Source organism: Cervus canadensis, chromosome 7 (genome assembly GCF_019320065.1).
Source record: "Cervus canadensis isolate Bull #8, Minnesota chromosome 7, ASM1932006v1, whole genome shotgun sequence".
NCBI classification, from domain to species: domain Eukaryota; kingdom Metazoa; phylum Chordata; class Mammalia; order Artiodactyla; family Cervidae; genus Cervus; species Cervus canadensis.
This window is the reverse complement of record NC_057392.1, coordinates 71,142,384-71,161,499: the sequence shown is the minus strand read 5'-3', so window position 1 is coordinate 71,161,499 and position 19,116 is coordinate 71,142,384. Positions and strand designations below refer to the sequence as shown.

At 40.3% G+C, this 19,116-nt stretch overlaps 1 protein-coding gene across 8 annotated transcripts in view; it reads right to left on the bottom strand.

The window, feature by feature from the left end:
• The window catches only part of TNIK (TRAF2 and NCK interacting kinase), a 390,807-nt gene that overhangs the window by 28,790 nt on the left and 342,901 nt on the right, over nucleotides 1-19,116 (bottom strand). For 5 of the 8 annotated variants that reach the window (XM_043473737.1, XM_043473739.1, XM_043473740.1 and 2 more), the window contains 3 exons: nucleotides 18,323-18,346; nucleotides 12,120-12,304; nucleotides 2,977-3,106 (listed from right to left, as the gene is read on the bottom strand). In XM_043473737.1, coding sequence (XP_043329672.1) covers nucleotides 2,977-3,106; nucleotides 12,120-12,304; nucleotides 18,323-18,346 — 339 coding nt within the window. The remainder of the gene's footprint in view (nucleotides 1-2,976; nucleotides 3,107-12,119; nucleotides 12,305-18,322; nucleotides 18,347-19,116) is intronic. The other 3 variants (XM_043473738.1, XM_043473741.1, XM_043473744.1) reach the window with 1 other exon arrangement.

Sequence of the window (19,116 nt, the reverse complement as noted above, 5' to 3'; positions counted from 1 at the left end):
AGTTTCTGATTCTAACTCTACTTAGGGTCCCAACTCATTCTCTGCTTTTGATTCCTTCTAGGAAATACCTCTGAACCCTTATTCCCCAGTCTTTGATACTTGCTCAGCCTTTATTTTCCTTTTTAAAATTTATTTTATGTATTTGGCTGTACCTGGTCTTAGCTGCAGCACTCGGGATTTTTAGCTGTGGTGTGCAAACTCTTACTTGGGGCCCATGGGATCGAGTTCCCTGACCAGGGATCAAACCTGGACCCCCTGCACTGGGAGTGTAGTCTTAGCTACTGGACCTGCAGGGAAGTCCCCTGCCGTGTTTTCTTAAGTTTTTGTAAGTGGATTCTTTTTTTTTCTATTACTTATAACCCAGACAGTTTCACGGGTAAGCCAGTGTCCTGGTTCAGGGCATGGACAGACCCTGGAGAGATACCAGCTGGGTAATGAGGAAGGTGTTGTGGACAGAGGCCCATGGAGAGGCTTCCAGGAGGAAGGGAAGCTGAGCCAGACCCCAGGGGTCTTCGGGGTGAAGAATGGGCTGGGAACAAGAATAGCTCTTTCAGCAGTTGGTCTCCCGTGGACAAAGTGGCAGATGATAGATGGTGTGGTGGTGTTCTAGAAAGCGAGGAAAGAAAGGTCCTATGGGGTCGCAGGCGAGGGAAAGGTAGAACTGCAAAGCAGGGGTGTGTGCTACAAGCGGGATTTGTATATCTGACAGGACCATGGAGAGGGGAGCCAGTGCATTCCTACAGATCCATCTCGTCCAGTCCTGTGAGAAGGACGAGCTGAGTCCTTCTTTTAAAAAAAGAGCTGAGTCCTCTTTTAAAAAAATTTATTTTTGACCTTGCTGGGTCTTCTGTGCTGCGCGGGGATTTTTCTAGTTACGGAGAGCAGGGCCTGCTCTCTTAGAAGTTGAGATACGCAGGTTTCTCATTGTAGTGGCTTCTCTTGTTGCAGAGAATGGGCTCTAGGGCATCTGGGCTCAGGAGTTTCAGCTCAAGGGCTCTAGAACACAGACTCAGTAGTTGTGGCACATGGGCTTAGCTGCCCCGTGGCATGTGGGATCTTCCCAGACCAAGGATCGAACCTGTATCCCCTACATTGACAGGTGGATTCTTAACCACTAAACTACTAGGGAAGTCTGAGTTGAGTGATTCTCCTTGATGTTCATCTTACTGATGAACTGAACCATTAAGAGTTTCTACTTTCTTATTCTCTCGGTCACACTTTAATTTGTATTTATCTTTTTAATACACACATTTTAAATGGATTTCAACTCAGGTTGTTATTTTAAAAGCCCATGTTTGGAAAGAGTAGAATTTAGAAATCGAGAGGACAAAAAAATTTATAGGGTCCTCAATAGATCAAATTTATATACGACACTGGTGAACGCAATTTTCAAGGTGACTGGCTACGGTCGTAGTGTTGGAATGCTTTAAATATTACGGAGCCATTTGGATGGTGACTGAGCTTAAAATGTGGCTCCAAATAACCATGTCAAGGTATTGACTTTGTCCTAAAGGTTCCAGCAAATCTGAAACCACATTAGAAATTGGAGTCCTTTAATTTGGAGTCAGAGAGTAACTCATTCCAGAACATTTCCCCTTATGTTTTCCCCGGTGACGGGGTCTAGTGAGAGAAGCCCTCTACACTTCCACTGAAATTATCCATTTACCACGCAGGGAGATTTATATGCCAGCACGACACAATGTCAACTTCAGCAGCCAAGTCCATTTTTCATTCCAGGCTTCCGTGAAAGGGCTCTTTAAAAGTCTACTTGAAATATTCGGCAAGGCCATAAAATGAAATTCTAGAAATGTGCTTTGCGAACTAGTCTTCCAGTTATAGCTTTACTGCTCATCATTATTTCAAAGGCCTTATTCATCCTAAAACTACAGTTCCTTTCTTTCTTACAAAAATGAGATGCCCTTTGCCTCTTTTGGAGAGCAAAGCCTGCGGTTAGTGTTTTCTAATCAATCCTGGCTAACGAAGGGGAATGACAGATGACATATGTTTATGTTTCAGAAAGGAAGAGTGGGAAGTGATAGCAAGGAAAAGGAGAGCCTGATGCTGTGGAGAGACTGAAATAAAATAGGTGTCATTTATTGGATGCTTCTAGGCAATTAGCTCATTGAATCCTCCCAAACATCTTGTGAGTCATTTACTATTATTTATGGAATTTTATGGATGACAAAACGGCTTCAGGGAGAGGTCAAGTAACTTTTGCCCAGCGTCACCAGCCACTAATTTCCTTCTAAGACCTGCTGTTACACTCGCACAGGGACGGTGGAGTGAAAAATGAGAAAAGATGGATTCTAACATGTCCAGGCCTTTCTGGTCAGCACAGATACAATGGGCATGAACTGCATGCTGGAGAGGCAGATGAAAGGAAATGTGTGCCCCCCGCCCCCCCAAAATGATGTTCCTAGAGTTTAAAAAAAAATTATTCAAAATGCTAAGGTACATTTTTTTTTTTTAACGTACATCTGCTTATTTCTTTGTTCCTTCACCAGGACAGCTTAACAGTCTTTAATGTTCATTTAACTGGATGAGATGATATCACCCTTTTTGGAACCAGAGAGCATTTTCTACACAAAATGCGCAAGGGTAAAACCTGGAGTGGGGAGAAGGAGGCACAGCAAGGCCACTGATGCTATCTGAATAGACCATTCGTTTCTGTTTTCCTGTGCTAGGAAACATCTGGGTCTCCAGTTTTATATCCTTAGGCTCAAACGCTATATTCCAATTTGCATAGCTTCCACTGAAGAATCTGGACTAATGTGATTAAGTCATACTGCAAAAGCTCGGAAGGATGTGAGAAAGAAGGTGGCCAATTAAAATCACCCAACCATTTAGAAACATGGGCCCTTCTCCCTCCCCCACCCTTCATTCCCTAAAATACATGCTGTAAGCATCCTCTGTGAAAGCTCTAACATAAAAACCAATTAAGAAACACACTTCTACAGAGTTTTTATACCAACTTACTTCTCTTATCATCAAGGTTCCTTCTCTTGAAATACTGCTGCCGAAAGTGTCCGCGTGAGAGGTCTCCAGCCCGTGCGTGCCGACCATTCCCACATTGTATTGCTCAGCGCTCCCGGGGGCTCCTGTGGGTCTGAAAGAGGAGGGAACAGCATTCATGACAGTGTATGCTTGAGAGTCCCTTGGACAGCAAGGAGATCAAACCAGTCAATCCTAAAGGAGATCAACGCTGAATATGAAGGACTGATGCTGAAGCTCTAATACTTTGGCCACCTGATGTGAAGAGCCAACTCACTGGAAAAGACCTTGATGCTGGGAAAGATTGAAGGCAGGAGGAGAAGGGGACGACAGAGGGTGAGAGGGCTGGATGGCGTCACTGACTCAATGGACATGAGTTTGAGCAAACTCCAGGAGATGGTGAAGGACAGGGAAGCCTGGCGTGCTGCAGTTCCTGGGGTCGCAAAGAGTAGGACAGGATTTAGCAACTGAACAAACAAATGCTTAGGGAACGTCTGTTTCCTGTCCACGGTGATAGTAAAGTAGACATAATATAAAATTTAAGTGTACAGCTCAGTGGCCTCAAGTACATTTCACCTTAATACTGTAAGGATGTTTGAACTGGGGTCCCACGTCCACAGTGTCCCTTGTCCTCCTCCCAATAGTCCTCCTCTCCACCTGTTAGCCAGGGTAAGCAACTGGGCTCTGCAAGATCTCCGAGTCCTCCCTACTCCTCTCTGACCAGCAGATGCCCTGAATTTTGCACCTGCTGTTTCCTCTGCCTGGAAAGCTCTCTTCTACCCCACTTGGCTGGTTCCCTATCATCCATCTGATTTCGTCTTAACTGATACTTTCCCAGAGAAGACTTCTCTCACCAGCCATCCACATCTTATCCCACCAGCTCCTCTTCTTGCTCTGCATCCTTTTTCTTTAATAGTCCTCATCATGATTTGTAATTCTAGATTGTTCTGACTCTTCTAATTTTCCTCTTCCTTCTCATTAGAACAGATGCTTGTGAGGGCAGAATTCTTGACTTTTTGCTCATCCCTAAATACCCAGTATCCAGCACAGAACTTTGCACATAATAGGAGTATAAAAATAACCATTTGATAAGTAGGTTTTACACTGTTTTATAGAGAATAAATATCTATGAAGAGCATTCTGGTGTACCAGGCATCCATTAACGAGGCTGTTTAACTCAAGAGCATCCAGTACTTTTAAAAATCTCTATAATCACCTCACACTGTGGTATATTTATTTCCAGTTTTTTTCTTGCTCTTCTATTTCAGATACAATGGAAGAAGGGAATCGGATCTTGACATATGCTAGCAAACACTGATGTTTGCTGTCGACCCTGGCACAGACCAAAGCACTGTGGGAAACCGAGGACCAGACAGGTGATGTGGGCACCTGCAGGACTTCAGTTTTCAATGCTGGACCTGTTGTCACCCTATTGTGCAGCTAACTCTCTTTTATACTGAGGCTGAATTTTGAATTAAATACATCTAGGTATGGGTTAGAATTAATGTGTTTGGGAAGAAATTTCAAAGAAGTATTTTTAATATTTCACTCCCAGGAAGGAGCTATTAATAGTGTTACAGAGACACGGAAAAAGAAATTGACGTAATGAATTCCTGGTGTATTGCTAGATTGGTATATCAGAATAATTCTCATAACGATGATTTCTTTACTTATTTATTTGAAAATTTGTTTTATCTTGTATTTTATTTTTTCTTAGCAGCTTTAAATTCTTTCTTGGGACAAGATGAGGTGAGACAAGTCAGTCAGTAAATTAAGCACTTATGAAGAGCCAAAGCTTCCTGGGAAGGGAGGCACTTTCCTTTGTCCCTCAGGCATTCTTTGCACTGTCAAGAGGCTAGACTGACCTGGTGGCCACCACCAGGTTGACACCATACAATCAAGGTCTCTTGCACCATTAGAGAGTCCCACCTGAGTTCAAATATTAAGGATATTTTGGCTCTACTTATCTTCTTTATTCTGCCGATGTTCTGGTTCTATCCAAACATTTTAATCAGAAATATCTCAATATGGATGAATTTTCATGAAAAAAGTATTTCCTAGGGCTCTTTCCAGTAAGACAATTCTTTACTTAATTTTCTACATGTCTCAGTTAAACTCATCCTCAATTTTTGCATTTTCATCATAATTTTAGTAAAATTGCTGTCACTGGTTCCAATTATTTTCTATGCAAATATTACGGCAAAGATATGACACATCAATCAGCTTCTTTGTCTGTATAATCTTTCCAAAGCGTCTGTGGTCACTACTTTTACCAGGTCCAATTTTTTCTAGAACAATTTAAAGATGAAAATTTTATTAAGATTTGATTTGTCTGTCAATTTTCAATCAATAGCAAATTTTACAGTGTATACTGCTAACCACTGTCAGTTTTACATTTCATGGAATATTTTTCTGTGACTATTTCTTCCTGGATCAATTTTATGAGCCAGAAATGCTTCATTTAATGATACATTTTAATGTTGATCCGTTTGGGCTGTTTTGAATTTTATTCTACCTTAGTTCTACTAGTACTATTCCTTATAGACTGACTAAAGGATGCCTATATTTCTTCCTTAGTCAATCTTCTTCTAAAATGCTGAGTAATTCCTCTTAGAACGGTTGTTCTATTGTACAGGATTTGTCTGCTGTATTGTTAATCTTCTGCATATATCTGCTCATTCAGTGTATCTTGTATTAATGGTCCACACCATTAATTTTTCTGTTAACATGTAGTCTGATATAAGATCATGGCTTTTGATGATGAAAATACACATAAATTTCTGTGTGCTCCAAATCACCTCTACATTTTTTTTTTAAAGGCAAAGTGCAGCCTGTAGTTCATGTTTCAGGGACTGAAAAACATTTTTAAATCATGGAAGACTTCTTGCTGTGTCTGTCACTGTTGGTCACTTCCTTCTGTCCTTCTTACCCCCACCCCAACCTGTCCTTTAAATTCTGTCCCTGTATGTTTCTATTACGGCTCCAAGCTCCCAACTCTGCCAGGTCAATCTTTATCAACCCCTTAGAAATTCATTCATTCATTTAATTATTACAAGCTTGTTATGTGATATACGTTGTACCAGATGCTAGAAAAAATACCTAAAAAATGAGACACAACCCTAAACTTCCATAAGATTATAATCTAATGGAGGTTGGGCAAAAGACAAAAAACTTAATTTAGAAATGCAGTATTTCTAACTCAGTGAGAAGGGTAAATAGAGGAGTAGAGGACCAATGTTAACCAGAAGTTACTCTTATCCTCCTTCTTTGGTTTTCACTATCCCTTCCTCTGTATTGGTTCTTTCTCCCAATCAGTAAACCTGATAAGGTTTCTCCTCTCTCCCATTTCATTAAAATATCTTCCTTGATCCCAATTCTGTATTTACCACCCACATATACATTTCTCTTTTCTGAAAGTTCTCCTTACAAAGTTCTCCAATTTATTCCTCAGCACACTCTGGTTCACTTCTCAGATGATTTCTTCCTCTGTTGTTGTTGTTCAGTCACTTAGTTGTGTCTGACTCTTTGCGACCCCATGGACTGCAGCACACCAGGTCTCCCTGTCCTTCCCTATCTCCCAGGGCTTGCTCAAACTCACGTCCACTGAGTTGGTGATGTCATCCAACATCTCATCCTCTATCGTTCCCTTCTCCTCCTGCCCTCAATCTCTCCCAGCATCAGGTTCTTTTCCAGTGAGTTGGCTCTTTGCATCAGGTGGCAAAGTATTCGAGCTTCAGTTTTAGTATCTTCCTATACTTAACATCAAGAACCTAAAGGAAACTCTGTAAGTCACTTCTAAACTCTCAATGTCAGTGATTACTCTTGGACACTGCGTTTGGTCCCTTGCCTGTGTCTGATAATCACTCAGCCCCATTCTCTTCTGGGTTTTGAGACAACTTTCCCCGGGTTTTTCTTTTACCTCTCTTCTCTTCATAAGTTCCTCTTAAGATGCTACTGATCCCCAGTACTCTGCTTCATTCTATATTAACTGCTACAATGTTAATGATAGGGAAAATGGAAAACTGTGTGGGAGAGGTCTGGGAGGGTAGAGGAATAACATGGAAACCTACTATTTTCTTAATTTTTCTGTAAATCAAAAATTGTTCTAAAAATACTTTATTAATATATAATTTTAAAAAGCAATGGTTTAAAAACACCAAGGCTCAAACAACTATAACAGCTTACAGTTAGAAAAAATCCTCTGTTCTAACAATTATTTTTCTGATATAGAGTCTGGGTAGGAACAAGCATTTGTCCGAATTTCTATAAAGACTGTAAAAAACAAAACACATCAACTAATTGGGAGGAAAACTATAGAAAATTTACTGTAATTAGGCCACATGTCTAGAACAATAATTTCCTCTAATTGAATTTGTCAAAGTGTTCCTGCAGGTATTGATTTAATTCAATTTCAATATACATTAATCGAACACCTGCTACATGAAAGGCCCTCAGTTTGGCACTGGGTAGTGGATATAAAGCTGAAGAAGACACGATCCTGAAACTAAAGAGATTAGCATCTGGAAGAGCATAAAAACATGGTGCAAATGTTCCAAAGCGAGGCAGGATGTGAGAATGTGGGACACAGGGAGAGGTCATTCCAAGAGGAGGCACAACCCTGGGAAAGTGCAAGGCGTCTGGAAACAAGGAGGAGGTCAGTTTGGCTGCAGCATATGCCGTCACCGCCCCAGGAGTGGAAAGAACTCTTTGTTGTAAGGCATTAGGCAGACAGCACAACCATGGCCACGCTTCTACAGCAGTCCAGGGTCTCAACACTGGACAGGGCAGCAGAGAGGATGGCAGGCGGGTGGGGGAGGGGCGCAACAACAGCCCGGGGGGTGAACGGGGCGGAATCCCGGCTTTCCAGTGAGGATGGGAAAGAGGGGACATGAGACATGTGGTTTTCACTGTCCAGACTGCACTTTATGAGACTGTGCAAAACTCAAGGACTATGACAGAAACTGATGGTCCTAGTGATGAAGACTGCACTCCACAGGCACTCATCTAAAGCATGAAATGGTACCTGAGCGAAAGTGAAAGTGAAAATCGCTCAGTCCTGTCCGACTCTTTGTGACCCCATGGACTATACAGTTCATGGAACTCTCCAGGCCAGAATACTGGAATGGGTAGCATTTCCCTTCTCCAGGGGATCTTCCCAACCCAGGGATTGAACCCAGGCCTCCCGCATTGCAGGTGGATTCTCTACCAGCTGATCCACAAGGGAAGATGCTGATATAAACGGCTGCCTCTTCCGCATGCCTGGGCTGATGCCAATCAGCTAACATGGCTATCATTCCCTCCTTCCTAGTCTACAATGCTTTTATTATTTTCCTGATTATAAAAATAGTGAGGGCTCACCATAAAATTGGCTTCCTTGGTGGCTCAGTGGTAAAGAATTTGCCTGCCAATGAAGGAGACTCAGGTTTGATCCCTGGATTGGGAAGATCTCCTGGAGAAGGAAATGGCAAACTACTCCAGCATTCTTGCCTGGGAAACCCCATGGACAGAGGAACCTGGTGGGCTACAGTCCATGGGGTTGCAAAAGAGCTGGACGTGACTTAGGACTAAACAACGACAACAACGTCATAAAATTGGGCATATATATAAGAATCCCTTACGCTAGTATAACCCCGTGTGTGTGTGCAGGCTAAGTTGCTTCAGTCACGTCCAACTCCTTTGTGATCCCCGTGGAACTGTAGCCCACCAGGTTCCTCTGTCCACGGGGTTAGTGTGGCAAGAATACTGGAGCAGGTTGCCTTGCCCTTCTCCAGGGGATCTTCCTGACCCAGGGATCAAACCCACGGCTCTTATGTCTTCTGCACTGGCAGGCAGGTTCTTTACCACTAGTACCACCTGGGAAGCCCTGCTTAGTCTGGAGGTAACCGCTTTTAGAATTTCCCTTCAACTCATTATTTTTCTAGGCTTGAGGCACTGGGAAATAGTGCAGTTGGTTAGTTATGGAATACAGTCTTTTTATGTGCAGTCTTACAGGTTATTTCATACACTACTAATACGAAGTCAGTATTTTATATAGAAGTCACTGTTCTGCACATGAGTGTCTACAGCTGCTTGTTGGAATGGCAGGGCTCCATTTCTGAAAAGCTCTTTAGTGTACACTTCATGGTAGTGAACTGTGCTGCAATAGATTTTAATTTTTTGCTCCAAAAATACACAGTATGAAATGTGAAGGTTTATCTTAAGGGTGGAAAATAAAAGTGATAAGAATGTAAGAAGCAATCTACCTCAGAAATGGCTTACTCTTAAAGAAACAATGGATTTTTTAATAGTAAGAAGTTTTTTAAACATATAACTATTCATTCTACAGCAGAACAGAGTATATATATATTCTATATTCACAAAAATGTCTATATTTAGCAAATAAAATACACATACACACATCTGTATCCTGTTTTTTCTTTAAGTGTGTTTCACATATAATTAACTATTTTAAGTGTTCTTTAATGGACAGTTGTGTCAATTTGCCTAAAATTTACCAATTCTTCAAAAGCCCCATCAAGTTCTGCCTCCACTACCAGCATTCAGTTATAGCCTATTTATTACTTCTGAGGAATACAATAATAAATCCTCTGAATGACTTTAGCAGTATCCAGTCTGTTTTCTTTCCAAATCACCTTGATGAAACGATTTCTCTCAAACAGGGCACCCTCCACATCACTCCCCAGCTCAGGACACCTTCCATGGTTCCCTGCTGGCTACATGACCAAGCGCACACTTCGCTGTTTGGCGTCACTAGTTCAGACCTTTCCCCTTTATACCAGCTGTATTTCCATCAAACTTAACCTTCTGTGCCTTTACTTCAACTCTCCCGGCCGCCCCCTGCTCCCCACCCCCCACCGCCCAAGCATCCCGCCTGGGATCCTAGTATTACTGCGTTTTCCTTTCCTTCTTGATGATAGTTATTTGTGTACATGTCTTCCCTCTGGATTAGGCTATAAATGCTTTAAAGCCAGGATACAAAACTTTAGTTCAGCGCAGTAATGTGTAAATCAAAGTCATTGAGGATCAACTCCACTCCAGACACCAGACAAGGTCTTAAGAGTAGAGAGTAAATAAGGCTCAGTCCTCACCAAGGATCTCACAGCCCAGAGAGAGATGACAGGTAATAAATTTGAGGCGCTCCATGAAGTGGCAGGTATACATAGAAGACTCCATGCAATACAGATGACAGCATGGGCTCTGCCTCATCGACTAGGCTATGATAGGTAATCTCTAAAGTAACAAGAGTGTGCCAGGTAGCAGAGGAGGCATAGCGCAGCATGGTACATTTGGGCAATTTTAGGAAGATGGGGGTTTCTACCCACCAAGAGATGGATTTGCCTCTAGAGATATGAGGATAAACACCATTAACAGCCTTACAAAATATGACAGGAGGCTTAAAAACCCAATGAGATTTAACATCTCTACCAAGGTGGTCCTTGGTTGTTCTTCCAACTACTTCCAACTACTCTGAAGTTTTCCATGTATAATCATGTCTCTCACCTACTCTTTGTGACCATGTGGACTATAGCCTACCAGGCTCCTTTGTCCATGAGATCCTCCAGGCAAGAATACTTGAGTGGGTAGCCATTCTCTTCTCCAGGGGATCTTCCCAACCCAGGGATTGAACCTGGGTCTCCTGCGTTGCAGGTGCATTTCTTAACTGTCTGAGCTACCAGGAAAGCCCCAACTAGAATGTAAACTTTTGGAAAGCAGAATTCATGTACATACGTCTTGAATGTCTCAAAGCCCTCTCAATACTTTGAATGTCTCAAAGTATGGGGTCTAACACATAGTGGAAGTCTTATCAATCTTAAATCCACCCTCAGAGCTGTGTGTGCAGTGCTTAAATGGAATTCAAAACATCTGGTAGAAGAATGAATCAATGCTGAGTCAAGACAAAAACTGAAAGGACCAGCATATTTTGCAGGAATGTTCTGGATTAGTGATTTCACCACTAGAGCAGTTTTATTTGCTGTTAAAAAAACAATTTAAAGCAATTTGTTTCCAAATGTCATATTTTAGCATACTTATGGCTGTCAATAATGGGGTAATCAACAGTAAAATAACAAGTATGGATTTTTCAGCTATGATAATTGGATTTGTCTTTCAGAACTGCTTGTACATCAGGACTGTTAATCAATGGATGACATTTCCAGCAGACTAGTTGGCCCTGTCTCTCCAGTCTCTGCCGAACAGGATAGTCATCTGTGGCTTGAAATGGCATCTTCTCTACAGGGAGTAAATGTGGGGTGATGACCAATGTAGTAGCTGAACCAAAGAAATGGAAGTGAAGAGGAATGAAGGTGGAAAAGTCAGCACCACTCTTTATCAAAGTTGTAGCAAACCAGAGCTGGGCGCCTTGTGTTTATTTGAGGGAGGAAATGAGAGACGTATGTGAGTGTGCTTGTATGAATGATTGTTTGAATTGGGCAAGTAAAGGGGAAGAGGAGAGGTTCTTTTGTAAAAGGATCCAGTCCAGTGAGAAAGAGGGAGCCCCTCTTCACTAAAAAAAGAAAAAAGAAGGAAAGACTGCAAATACTAAGGGAAAGCTAGGTAGCTATAAATATCTAAAAAAGGAGTGTATGTGGTGAAGTCAGACAGCAAAAAGGATCACATAAAAGAGACAATGGAGAAGATGAAGTAGAGAATCCTAACAGGGGTGTATTTAAGTCAAACTCTCAGAGGTTTCACTGTAGGCTTTTGCTGGGATGCTAACCCATGCTGTCTCCTGCATTCCACCCACCTTTGTGGTGGTGGTGATGGTGAAATATACGACTCACGTTATCAATGTTAACCTCGAAATGTTATTGCCTATAATTTCGCTCTTCAGTTTTAGGGTCTGACTATCAATATCACTTGTCCTGAGATGACAAGAACCAATAGGGACATCACCCAAGGGACAGTCAGCCTCACAACAGCCTAGATAAAGTATATGCAATCCTTGAAACACTACATATTCTAAGTTACTGTATCTAGGGAGAAGGGGGGAATGTAGAATGATGCTCTAAAAAGTATGTGAATCCCCAAAGTCAACCGATCCTGCCAGAGACCCATATTTCACATTTCTTGTCTTCTTGTTTTGGAAACCTAACTCCTCCTGGCCTACAATGAAAAAGCAGGTCTCTTACATCAGTCTGGGTATGTCGCTGACAGCCACCGTCCCGTCCTGGGTCTCACTCTCTCCATCTTCCTCCTCTTCATCACTGCTTTCTGACTCCTCACTGGAGGAGGAGTAATCTGTCACCTTCTTCAGTGGGCGGTTTGTTTCTTCAATCCGAAGTTCTCTTAATTCTTTGGCCAACGCCGTCAGATCCTACAAAAGAAAAGTTTGTCCAGCAGATATGACATAGATATGAGCAAAACACTATCTCTTAGCAAGTCTCCAGCTTAAGCAACAAGAAAAAAAAAGTAAAAAAAAAAAAAAAAAAGCTCTCTATAGAACCATTACAAACATAGTTACTGCATGAAACCAAGAAAACGATGTTTGCAGCGTGGAGAAACTAGAAAAGAAAGATGAAATAAATTTAAACTTTGTTTACAACTAATTGCTTCACTAGACTGAGACTGCTGGGTTCTGAATCTGCACATGTATATATGTGTATGTGGGCTGTGTGTGTACACATATATACAGACTTTGGGTTCATCTTTTGGGAAGGTGAAGTTGGTCACCCACCCTCAGAGTTAATGGGAAAATACACAAGATTAGAAATAATTTCCCAGTATATCGGGATCACTGCCCAAGCCACCATCATGGCCTCTTCCTCATTATGATTGCTACTGTACCAAAATCTAGCATCAGTCACAGAACAGAGCAATTCCCAAGGTTCCAGCTACTAAATGACTCATTGGGTGCATCATCATTCCCTGGAGAGCCGAGGCACCGTGTCAAAAAATGGCCCACCCCAAAGCCCAGTGCCACTGAAAGTGATAGCCACAGAGCTGAGTTAATCAAGAGAAACAACAAAATAAAAAACAAAAACAAACAGAAAAAGAATTCTTTTCTAGAATGATAGGTGTTTCAGTTTCTTTTATTTTAAACTGCAGTCAACTGGCAGAAACCCTGGCAAAGAATACAGAAATGAAGGTGCAAACACCAAAAAGAAGAGGCAAAGTTTCAGTTTTCCATGAGTGTGATGAAACCTTTAGCCTTATGGATGTGATGAGGTGGTATTTAGTCACCAGGCACATGGCAGGCAGTGTGCTGAAGATCTGACTACCTTTTAATTTACATGCTTTCAGAGCAATGCAGAGGGAAGCAGTTCTGCAAAAGCAAGGTCGCTCTATTCGCACGGGTTAAACTGCTCTTGGCACACAGCATGCACATGAAGAAAAAGCAATTTGACATCAGTCTTACCATTTCTCCCTATATTAGTGACCCATGTGGGAATCAGAGCATTCAGTGAGAGACAGGGGATTAGGGAGAAAGAAACTCATTTGAAGATACTAAATCCCACAGTTTTCTTAAGGCCATATTCTCTCTTTATTTTAATCCAAAAATGTATTTGTCCAATTTGTCTGATGTAAGGTCAGAGTAATACAGATGATGTAAATAACATCTGATGATCTATCCTAATAGGTTAGAAGAAACACTGTGATAAATATGTGTAACTAAATTATAATTTTATTTTGAGAAGACAACAGATCATCCTGTTTCTTTACTCATGCCTATATGTCAGGCATTGATATATTGGTTAAGACTAAGGGCAGAAGATGGTTCAGGTTTTTCATGGTTAAAATTTAGGAAGTTAAGTGAACAATTTATTTCTAATTTCATAAAAATCAAAGGGACAGCAATGACAACTTCAATATTTGTTCTGTAGTCACTTGAATGGAAGCCCTTGGAAAAGGGAAGCTTCTGAAAATTCAAATTGTGCATTTTCCACACAAACATGCTCACTGGGCTTTTACACACATGCACATAGCCATGGCCTCACTCTCAGTGGATATATTTATCCCATCCATGAAAATGAAAACAAAATTGATTAAAAGGACTCAAAAGATGTTTGAATATAGTGTATACCATTAATGAGGAGAAAAATTACAGCATAGAATTTTATGCAAATTTATTATTGGTTTCTTTGGCAATGAGCCAAAATTCAAAAATCTAATATTCAGATTTCAGCTTTTAACCTCTTATTTCCTTTTAATAATTGCCAATGTTTACCTTTACCAAATTGAAGAGAGATGAAGGGTATTATACCCTTGAGCACATTGAGAAATACAGTTTAGATATTTGTTAAGGTAATTAATGAAAAAGGACATTATAATCCTCTATACCAATAAAATAATAAAAAATTAGATAAATTTATTTTGTATTTTTTGTTCTCTATCTTAGGACCATGTTATGTCTCATCAAAGACTATATCTAGTATTTAAAATGTACTTAAATTACTTAAATTGTACTTACATGTACTTAAAATGTACTTAAGTGTACTTAAATTAAAATTTAAAATTTTTTATTATAACTTAAAGAGAGAATATGGTTTAAAAGAGTTTATTTCTAATGTCAATAATTTTGAATAAAATATAATAATATTAACTTTTATTTATTTAAATTAATAATTCATTTTCCCCATGGGTTAGTTTTCCTTATTGCTGACATTTCAAAACAAGACAATTAAGATTTTAAAAAATGAAAACTATTTAGAAATATTTAGCTTGTCCAAAGCTCACTGATTTAAAGAAACTCTCAATTGTTAAAATGACCTAAGTTTCTCCAAACACTGTATTTAGGAACACTTTAAAGCTCTGACACACTTTATAATTTCACTTTTAATTAGAGGTTTTTTTTCTTTTTGGTTTCTGTGTTGTTAAAAAGTTATCTTTCCTGAAGCAGTACAAATGATTGCAATTTCCTTTTAAGCTTAATTGGTAACAGGTGGGTGAGACATATATAAAAATCCCAAGGTAACAATAAAGGGTAACTCGAAACTCCAGCCAAAAAAAAATTTAATCTTCCATTGTCCATAGTCTATACGTTTAGTTGAAGATTTGTTCCTTATTCATCTATCCTGGGGAAACTTACAATAGTAAAGTTATAGGAAACAAAACATGATCTAAAATTGACATCATTGGGTTCAGATCCATTTTCATACGTTTTATTTTCTGACAATACCCATTTTCTCCATGTAATGAGTTTTTGTGGTAATTTATTGCTTGACTGTCACAAGCCTGGAGCTAAAAAGTATTAAAAAAAGAGAAAAAGGGTGCTATTTACCATGAAAATATTTGAGAATATGTAACTTTAAAAGAAATATGGCAAAATGGTAAGTTTTCTGGCTACAGAGTAACAGATAGTTAAGGGGCTCTTACCCAAATGTTTCTTTTATACAACACTTTTTAGAATCAACTTGGTATAATTTTTCTTTCAAAAAAGTTTACTTAATCTGACAATTATGCATACTCTGCTTTAAAAGGTGCTCTTCTAGTTATCTTTTTAAAAACAATATAGCTTATGAAAATCAGTTCAATTTTTTAAACAATTAAAATAACAGTTAAAAATTTTAAAGTTGGTCTTTTCTTTAAAATTTACTTATTTTTATTTTTGGCTGTGCTGACTCCTCATTAGAGCATGCAGGCTCTTTGTTGCCCTGAGGCATGTGGGATCTTAGTTCCCAGGGATAAAACCCACATCCCTTGCACTGGAAGGCAGATTCTCAATGATTGGACCACCAGGGAAGTCTCAGTCTTTTCTTCACATTTTAAAATAATTCATTTCCTTTTTAGGAAGTGTAAAGATACGACTTGGGGAAGTCACTTGTCATCAGTATTTTCAACTGGGGAAAAAAAGGTTTGGACCACCTGTTATTGTTCCAGTTCTGTCCAATCTATATATGCGCTCTGCCAATTATCAGATTTCTAAATACTAACGAAAAAAATGCTAGTAAAGCCAGTGTTTGCTTTTGTATCTAATCTTCATGACATCTGTTTAATTGTGCTAAAGTGAAAAGAATATTTATTTTGGAAGATGTATTCAATAATCAGACTACTCTGCACAATCTCACACTGCATTAGGAAGGAATGCCAAGTGAATGGACTCTCCCCCAGACTGACTTTTATGAGAACTCAAACCATTAACTTAGCAACAAGAAGCAATTATGTCTTTGGCATTTTAAGACTGCTCATTTCAATCTTGGGTTATCTAAATGGCACATCAGTCACTGGAGACTGGAGAAGCCATATCAAAACTTAGGAATGAAGACAGGAGAGAGAGTTAAGTCAAGTTTTTTCCACTGTGGCACCACATTTGGAGTGGATAATTCTCTATCGCAGGTTATTTTCCTGTGCATTGTAAGATATTTAGCAGCATCTTTCTGCTCTACACACAACATGCCAATAGCACTGCTTCCCACGTCCCACTTGTGACAATCAAAACTGACTCTCGTGCGTACTCATTTATGTCCAACTCTTTGCAACCCCATGTACTGTAGTCCGCCAGGCTCTTCTGTCTGTGGGATTTTTCAGGCAAGAATACTGGAGTGGGTTGCCATTTCCTCCTCCAGGGAATGTTCCTGATTCAGGGATTTAACCCATGTCTCCTGCACTGGCAGGCAGATTCTTTACTGCTGAGACACCAGAGAAGGCCCCCAAACTGACTCTAGACTTTGCAAACATCTCCTAAGAGGAAGGCAGCTGGGGGATAGTCATTCCTCGCTGAGGACCACCAGGTGATGTAGAACCAAGGAATCCCGTATTTTCAGTGGTTGGGATCAGCGGTAGTCAAGGATAGAGTTATAAGAATCACCTTGAGGGCTTTTCCCAATCATCTATTGCTCCAAGATTTTGGTGCACAGCTTACATCCTCTCAATTACTTATACCTGTTTCCTACCTCTCATCTCTGCCCAATGTGCTAGAGTATCCTGGAATAAATAAAGCAATTTTTAAAAGCCCAAAATAGCCTGGGTTAACCAGACGAAATCCATGAGAGTCCTTTCTCTCAAGATAGCCACCTCCAAGCCAATTTCTGGACTCATAAGAGGAAACCTTGAGTTGTGTACACACACAACTATTTTATTGGTAGCCTGAGCACCAGAACTGTGTGGGAGAAGGTTGATAAAAGCTGTGATAATCCCTATCCTTCTCACTCTCATGAAGAGGAGGTGCAAGGCTGCAGCACAGAGCAATTCAAAACAATTCCCTTTTTTCTTTTGATAAATGCACCCACACACTGTGGACATGTGGAGTCTAATTCTTTTGTGAACAATAATTCTTTTAACTATGAAAACTTTCTTTCTAAGTCACTCTGAACGGTAAGGTGGTCATAATTCTGAAAAAGTGAGGCTTTTTGGTAAAGATCAGACACATAGAAACATGCTTTTCCCACCAAAATAGTCACATGCCTCAGGCCTTGCCTTTACATAGCATTTCAGAAAATGCTCTCGAACACACATGATTTTGAGGGAACCTAAACAATCCTGTGAGTGAGGCAAGGCAGGTGCTCTTATCCCCACTCTACAGATGAGGAAACTGACCCAGAGAGTTTGTGAGATAGGCCTCACCAGTTACTTATTGCGGGAGCCAGAATTTGAATGCAGCTCGTTGACCCCAAAGCCAGTGCTTTTTCCATGTCATTTCACAAAAATGGTGCTCAGCAGAGTTCAGCCTGAAAGCCATAATGCTAGTCTTCATATTTCATGCAATTAGACTCTTTGCAGAAGGCCTGTCTCTTCCAAAACAACTCTACTATGCTGTATTCATGCAGGTCTGACAAAGGGCAGTGAGGCAGTCGTCCTTCTTAGCAAGCTACCTAAGATCGGCAAAACCATATATTTTTCTAATGGAAAAATGTCTCCACTGATAAGGAAATAAAGTTACTTAACTGGTCAGGATTCATTAACTAAAGGTGATGTTGCTGCTGATGCTGTAGTTAATGTCCCACAAAATTAATCTAACGATATCCAGTGACTCCTTGTTCACAAATCACACTCTATAAATTTGGACGGCCCTAGAAAAAGATGTCTCTTTTTTTCTGTTAGTAAAACCACCATCCCCTAGCCAGGCAGGCGAGTGTAGGTGAAGAGCTCAGGATTTGCTACCGGAAGATACTAGAATGAGAAACTGCCGGTATCAAAGCACTAATGCATATCTTCAGCCAGACTGGAACACTGGAAAAGTGACATTTTGGCTTAGGAGGAAGGTCTCTGGAGGTTTAAACGGTGTCGGAGGCACTCAGGCTGGCTTTTGTGGGAGGTACTCTCCTCCCAGCAGATCACTCTGAAGGAATGAAGTTTAAACTTAGATCCAATTGGCCACCTTTCTGAATATCAACCTCAGGAAGTCAGTTTATATTCACATCTTGTAAAAGCATGACCAAGAAAAGATAATACTAACCTCATCTATAGCTTTCTTATAGCTCTGAGATAAGAGGAACCCAATCCAGAAGAATCCACGGGAGAGGAAAAGACCAGAAGAAAGGCAGCAGGTTAAACACAAAACGGGAATGGTTAGTACACAGCTGATGAAGGAAAAAGGGAAAGGAGAACCTCTACCCAGAACGGTGTCAATTCCCTTCATTGCTATCCTCACTGTACTTCCTTACTTTTAAAGGGAAAAAAACCAAAATATCTTCACATTCATTTCATAGAAAAGACTCTTGAAAAATTCAGATAAAACAAGTGGATAGTAAGTCATCCCAAATTAATTTCCAACTTTGAAATTTCAGCCTCCAAGCTCTTTTTTATTCCTTTAAGGCTATCTCTGGGGTCTGATGTTTTACAGCAATGAAGCTAGATTTCAGGTTGTCAGGTCCTCTATGAGATCATGCTTATCAAGTTTTGGTTCAGACAATATAGTCCTAGAGCAGCAGAAATGTTGCAATATTAATTCATATGGAAAATAATGTGGAGGAAAGGCCAGAATATTTAAGAGAAATCCACAGAAAGTGCCCAAATATTCTTAACTGCTAGTTTCAACATCTCTTTGCCAAAGCTGCTGAGTAGAAATCATGGAATAATAGGAGTTATTTCTCTTCCTGTTTTGTTTTCTAACATAGTGCTGCTGCTGCTGCAGCGAAGTCACTTTAGTCGTGTCCGACTCTGTGTGATCCCATAGACGGCAGCCCACCAGGCTCCTCTGTCCCTGGGATTCTCCAGGCAAGAATACTGGAGTGGGTTGCCATTTCCTTC